General features: G+C 59.6%; 1 protein-coding gene across 1 annotated transcript; it reads right to left on the bottom strand.

Annotated features, from left to right (window-relative positions):
* Positions 1 to 2,364: 2,364 nt before the first annotated feature.
* LOC113980523 (protein DENND6B-like) lies at positions 2,365 to 6,833 on the bottom strand (the record flags this gene model as incomplete). The annotated part of the gene is made up of 6 exons (XM_027707753.1): positions 2,365 to 3,862; positions 4,138 to 4,212; positions 4,845 to 4,947; positions 5,684 to 5,793; positions 6,136 to 6,189; positions 6,696 to 6,833. Coding segments are annotated over 6 exons (603 nt in total), but the record flags the coding sequence as incomplete, so codon positions are not given.
* Positions 6,834 to 6,884: the final 51 nt, after the last annotated feature.

Here is a 6,884-nt window from a genome sequence, read left to right as displayed (position 1 = left end):
GGCGGGGGGCTCTGGGGAGCGCAGGACCCACCTGCCCCGACCCCACGGAGTTCCCGTTGCCTCCCAGTCCCTCGGTGAGAACGACGCGGGGCTGGCGGGGAAAATCATCTTCCTGCTGTACCTGCTGCTGGTGCTCGGCTGCTGCACGGTGAGGGCGCGGGGCAGGGGCGGGTTTGGGGTCCGGGACGGCCCCGCTGACCCCCCCGGCCCCCTCCCCAGCTCCTGTACCGCCGGGTGAGGCTCCGCTGCCGCGGGACGGTCGCGGTGCCTTTGCTGCCCCTGGAGAGGGACGCGGGTTTCGGGGGCGGGAGCGGCCGCAGCGTCAGCAAAGCCTCCCGCTGCTTCCAACTGGTTTTCCTGCTCTGCTGGACACCAGGCAAGTCCGGCTGGGGGTGTCCCGGGGCCCCCCCAGCCCCGCAGGGTCACGGTGGGGGTGTCCCACCAAAGACCGTCCTTTTGTCTCCCACCCGCAGCCTTCCTCCTCACCCTCCTCTCCTTCACCAGCGTCAAACCCGCCTCGGTGCTCGTCCTCTACGCTGCTGCAGTGAGTAAAACCCCATCTCCAGGGCTCCCCAGCCGGATTTTGTCCCCACCCAGTGCGTCAGTGGTGCTAGGCCCCTCAGGGCCCGTGGTTGTGACAGGGCTTGGGGACAGCGACAGGGCTTGGGGACAGCCCGGACCCCTTTGGCTGCAGGGTGGGGACACAGTCCTGGGCCCAGCCTGGCTCTTCCCACCGGGTTGGCGGTTGGGGTTTCACCCTTGGGCTCTTCCCAGGGGTTTGATGTGGTTTAATTAACCACATCAAGAGGAGAGACACATCCCCACGTCCCTGTGTCACCTGTCCCTGTGTCACCTGTCCCTGTGTCACCTGTCCCTGTGTCACCCGGCCCGGGCTGGTCCCGGGGTCTGCAGGGACAGGGAATGGCGGCACTGGCCCTGCCTTCTCCCTCTCCCTCTCTCCCCCAGGCCCTGAGCGTGTCCCTCCAGGGCTTCCTGCACAGTTTGGTCTATGGCTGGATGAGGAAGAACTTCCGTTGGGAGGTGCTGGGCAGGAGCCCCCCCCCTGCAGCCCCCCCGGGGCCTCCAGGCTTTCTACGACGACTCCCTGGGGGCTGTTCCCTGAGATCCCACCTCGACTCCCTGGGGGCTGTTCCCTGAGATCCCACCTTGTCCTGCTCCCCCCGGGCTGCCCGGAGCCAAGGCAGGATCTGCACGTCGCTGGCTGCTCATGGAATCATGGAGAGGTTTGGGTTGGAAGGGACCTTAAAGCTCATCCAGTGCCACCCCTGCCACAGGCAGGGACACTTCCCACAGATCCCTGTCCCGGCAGGATCTCCCCAGACTTGGCCCCTCGTGCCTGGAAAGGTTTGAGGGCACAGGAGGTGCTGGGCAGGTTCCCACAGGGAGGTGAATGTCCTGTTTATTCCTGTTAAAGCCTGTGACTGACTCAACCTATTTTGTGATCCTGCATCCCCTGCTTCCCTCCATCCCATGGACTAAGTGGGACCTGGAGCTGTTAAACAGCTCTGTCTAGGCTGCAGAGTTTATAAGGCATTTCTTATTCTACACAATGGCTCAGGTAATCCAGGATTTGGGAACGAGGCTGAAAACCTGGTGGGGGTGAAGGGGGCAGGGAGAAAAATGGACAGTGTGGAGGAAAGGGAAAAGGATGATCCTGGAGTGAGACTATTTACAGTGGCCTGCAGGGACAGGCCAAGGGGGAATGGCTTCCCACTGCCAGAGGGTTAGATGGGAGATTGGGAAGGAATTCCAGGCTGGGAGGGTGGGGAGGCCCTGGCACAGGTTGCCCAGAGCAGCTGTGGCTGCCCCTGGATCCCTGGAAGTGTCCAAGGCCAGGTTGGACGGGGCTTGGAGCAACCTGGGCTGGTGGAAGGTGTCCCTGCCCATGGCAGGGGTGGGGCTGGATGGGCTTTAAGGTCCCTTCCCACCCAAACCAGTGTGGGATTCCATGAGTTTGCAGGAGATGAGGTTTGGGAGAAATGCAAAACTAAAAATACATCACTGAGAGGGACAATGCCAGGAGGAGGAAATTTGGGCTGCTGGGGAACAGCTACAGGATGATGATGGAGTCCCCATCCCTGGAGGGATTTCAGAGCCCTGTGGATGTGGCACTTGGGGACATGGGGCAGTGGTGGCCCTGGCAGTGCTGGGGGATGGTCGGACTCCCTGGGCTCAGGGGATTTTCCCACCCAAATGATTCCATGACTCCCTGCCCTGGGAAGGGCAGAGGGACACACGCCAGGCCGGGTGCTGTGAACACCCCAGGAGTGACCAAACCCCACAGCAGGGACTGCCCACCCCAAACCAAATAAACTCCGGACACTCCAAACCAGGACTCCAAGCTTGGCTTCAGGTTTGTTTTTTTTTAAACTAATATTTTCTACTTTACAGAGTGTTTGGGGCCAGCAGGGCCCCCAGAGCTGTGCACGGACACACATGGACTCTATGTACAGAATATACACCGTCCCTCAGGATACTGCACAGAATTCCATGCTCCAGGGAGGGCACAGGCACTGGGAGGCCCAGGGGGCTCCTGCTGCTCCCTGCCTGGCTCCAGAGGGGGAATGCAGGAGTTCAGCCACCTCTGAGTCCCCCACACCTCCCCAGCAGAGCGATGGAAACGGCGCAGCTTCCACTGGGAGCACTGGGAGCACTGGGAATGCCACGGCTCTGGGCAGGATCCATCCTGCCACGGGCAAAGGTGCCCAGTTCAACCACAGCAGGCTTCTGGCAGGACAAGGCTGCCAGATCCCTCCTAACCCCTTTTTTTTTAGGCAAAAATTTCAGCCCTGGCCAGACACCCAGACGGGGAAATGCAGACATGGAGCAGCAAAGGCCTTGGGCTCACAGAGGATCCATTCCCAGGGCAGGAAGGGGATTCCAGGCAGGGGGAGCTGCCTCTGAAGGCAGGAGCAGAGGAGCAGGGCCCAATCCTGTGCATTCCCTCTTGGTATGGGCTGTAGAAATCAGATTTTCCAGCAGGTTTTCTCGGGAAGTGGACTGAGCTCAGCCCTCCCAGTGCCCCGGGCACAGCCCCAGTCCCGGCTGCTGTCAGAGCACAGACCTGACTCTCCAAGCAGGGTGAATGGCATTTGGAGCCAGCTCCTCCCAGCAGCCACCCCAGGCACTCTGCAGAGCTCTGATCCTTGGGGATGCACCAGCCCCTCCTTCTCTGGCTCTGCCCTGGAGAGAATCCAGCAGCTTTCCATGTCCAGAATTCCTCCTCCCGCTCCCCCTGCAGCTGGAGCTCGCCCTGGGCTGAGCCAGGCTGCCAGGGACAGCTTCTTCACCTCATCCTCGTCATCAGGAGCTGTCCTGAGCCCCAAGCAGGGCTGCTCCTGCTCCTTCCAGGCAGGATGAGGCCACGGGAATGCACTGGACAAGGACGGTGTGTCTGAGCGGGCACCGCACGCCGGGCACAGCCTGGCACGTGCTGCCGGAGGCCTGGTGGCACTTCCTGCCCTGCTGGCAGCCACACAGGGGACAATTCCTGGTGGACAGCCCCAGCCCAGCCCCTCGGAGCGGGATCAGACAGGGAGCAGTGCACAGGCTCCGACCCACACTCCGAGTCCCCCCCGGGGGAGATCCGGGCCCCGCCGGCGGGATCTGGGAAGGAATTCCCTCTCCAAACGCAACTGCAGCTGCCCAGAGCCGGGTGGGAGCGGGGTGGGAGCGGGGTGGGAGGGTCCCTGTGGCTCTCCAGGAGCCCCCCCTGTGCTCAGGGGTGGTGCAGCACGGCCTGCAGGTCCTCGGGCAGGGAGCCGATGATGGTGTCGATGTAGAGCCCCACGCGCTGCAGCGTCTCCTCCCTCACGGGCACGTGCTGGCACCGGGCACGCACCTGCAGGGGCACACACAGGGGGCAAAACTCCTTCAGGGGCTCCCCCTTCCCCTCTGCCTTTGGCTCTGGCACAGGGTCGCTCCGGTCTGGGATATGAGACAACAAGGAAACACCCCCTGGGCCTCAGGGAAGAACCCAAACCCTCAGAACTCTGAGCATTTTACACAAGGTTTCCCCGACTGTCCTGTTTCCCAGTTCTCCAGGGAGGGAGGACAAAGCTTTCCAAGGCACAGGTGTGATCCATGTCCCTGGTCTGTCCCTGCCACAGAACTCACCAGCTTCTCCCGCAGTTTGAGCACCAGGTCCACGATCTCCACCTCAGACTTGTCCTTCATCCAGGCCACGATGTCCTACAGAGAGAGAGGGGCCTTGCTCAGGGACACTGCCCAGAGGATCCCCCTAAGCAAAGCCTGAGACAAAGGTGAGGACAGGTTTCTCATCCTCATTCCCAAATGAGGGAGACAGAGCTCTTCCCACTGCCCTGTGCCAGGGCCTCCCCACCCTCCCAGCCAGCAATTCCTTCCCAATATCCCATCTCTCCCTGCCCTCTGGCACTGGGAAGCCATTCCCTGTGTCCTGTCCCTCCATGCCTTGTCCCCAGTCCCTCTCCAGCTCTCCTGGAGCCCCTTTAGGCCCTGCAAGGGGCTCTCAGATCTCCCTGGAGCCTTCTCTTCTCCGAGTAAAGAATTTCTTCCTACTATTTGGGCCAAATAAACTAAAAGCCCTTGGTGCTTCCAGCCTGGCTTGGGAAGAGCCTGAGGAATGGCAAACAGCTGGCAGGAGCAGTGGGAGCAGGATGTGGGAGCTGAGCTGCCCTGTCCCAGGTTATCCCTGTGCCCCGAGGGACACGAGGCAGGGCCGTGATCCCAAGGGCACAGATCCCGTGGGAGCAGGACCAGGGAGTGCCCGAGGCAGCAGTGCCCTCACTCCTGGTCCCAGGGGTCCCCTGGCACTGCCCCCAACCCCTGTGGGTGGCACATACCGCCTCACAGATGGCCTCCAGGTGAAGGGCCTCCAGCTTGTGGGTCATCTCCCGGTGCCGCTGCCGGAACCAGCCGTCGAAGTTCGGGGACTTGAAGAAACGTCTGCAGGGAGAGAGGGCCGGGAATGGTGGAGTCATGGAGAGCCCTGAGCTGGGAGGGACCCTGGGATCAGCCAGTCCAACTGCTGGCCCTGCACAGGACACCCCAACATCCCACCACGTGCCCCAGAGCTCCGTGAGGTGACGCTGGGAAGGGGGATCCAGAGCCGGCTCCGGGAATGCCGGGCCCTGGCACAGGTTGAGCAGGGAGGGACTCCCCGGCCCTGGAAGTGTCCAAGGCCAGGCTGGATGGGGCTTGGAGCAACCTGGGACAGTGGAAGGTGTCCCTGCCCATGGCAGGGGTGGGGCTGGATGGGCTTTAAGGTCCCTTCCCACCCAAACCATTCCAGGGCTTTGGAATTCCATGATTATTGTTTCTGATCACTTCCTTGGATTTTTTTCCCTTCTCTTTTCCCTTCCCACTGAGTATCCAACTTCTGGATTCTTTCCACTCATATTGTACTGTCCTTTCCATTGCATTTATATTTAATCAGCCTCACTGTAACTGTGGACAAACTCTCCTGCAGGGGCTCTGCTCATTAAGACACACAAACCACCAGATTCACTCTGCCCTGATGTTGCTCTTCCCAACCATTCTGATTTAATCAATTTACAGGATAAGTTCTGCAGGTGACCAGTCCCAAAACTCCCTCTTTGCTCCCAATCCTAATTCAGGGTTTGATGTTTGTTATAACTAATAACTCTTGATGGGATAAGAGAATTAATGACCCCAATCCCACCTGTAGAGGCCCAACCAGTCCCCCTTGAGCACACAGGTGAGCTGGGGCCCAGCGTGTTCCAGGGTCTTCATGAAATCCTCCTGACAGAAAGGACGGATCTGGGGAGGGTTCTGCACACACAAAGTCCAGGTTAGAGAGCTCCAAAAGAAACCAGGGAAGTGAGGCCTGTATTGACACTGGAAAAGGTGCACAAAGCACTGGAATAAAACTGCAGGAACACCTTAAGGTCAACCTTCCAGTGAAATTCCCAAAGCTCAGCTCATGGCAAAACAGGAAACATCTGCCCCAAGGTTTGTTTCAAGTTCTTTATTTTAGTTTTAAAGGAGTAACAACCCTCTTCCTTTAAGGAGGGACGTGACATGGAGCATCAGGGCGTGTGACCAGCACGTGGGGCAACAATTCCCAACCCTGCAGCCACAGGGAAGAAGGAGCAACTGGAAAACCCAACCTACCTTCCAGGGAGTGATGGCTCTCTGCAGAGGCATCAGGCTGGCAATATAGTGCTCCTGAGAACAAATAAAACCCCAAAATTAAAATAGTGATAAAGAAGTTACAGCAATTGAGGAGCCCCTTGTGAGGTCACGGGGTTTGAGGGTTTTCTCCAGAGCATCCCAGGCCCAACAACAGCCTCATACTTTGGGTTTTTCCTCCATTTTTTCCTTCACAGTCGCATTTTATGTGAGTCCAAGTGGTTTCCCACCAGGATCTAGGTCACAAAATGCTGCTGCAGGAACCCCAAGTGTGCCCTGAGAGAAAACAGGTGAGGTGGGAAGGGCAGGAGGGATTGGAATCCCTGGCACTAAAACCCCTGGACAGGGCTTGGAGCAACCTGGGCTGGTGGAAGGTGCCCCTGCCCATGGCAGGGGCTGGGATGAGCTTAAAGGTCCCTTCCCACCCAAACCATTCCAGGATTCCACACTCCTGAGCCTGTTACAGACGCTGTCACAGGGAAGAGCAAACCCCTCACCCTCCTGTGCCCTCCCCTCTCCCCCAGGCACTCCCTGGCACTCACCAGGGGGATGATGAAGCTCTGGGTGAGCTCCAGGAGGTGACGCCTCAGCAGGGCACTCTGCACCTCGGAGGGACGTTTCCTCTGGATCCCCTGGAAGCACAAAACCCCCTCCCTGGGTGTGTCACACACGGACACAGAACAGCCACGGGCAGCCACACACAGGGCTGGCACTGGGCTGGCACTGGGCTG

The sequence above is a fragment of the Neopelma chrysocephalum genome, unplaced genomic scaffold (genome assembly GCF_003984885.1).
Source record: "Neopelma chrysocephalum unplaced genomic scaffold, ASM398488v2 Primary Assembly neopelma1_94522, whole genome shotgun sequence".
Taxonomy (NCBI): Eukaryota; Metazoa; Chordata; class Aves; order Passeriformes; family Pipridae; genus Neopelma; species Neopelma chrysocephalum.
This window is presented reverse-complemented; position numbering and strand designations above follow the sequence as displayed.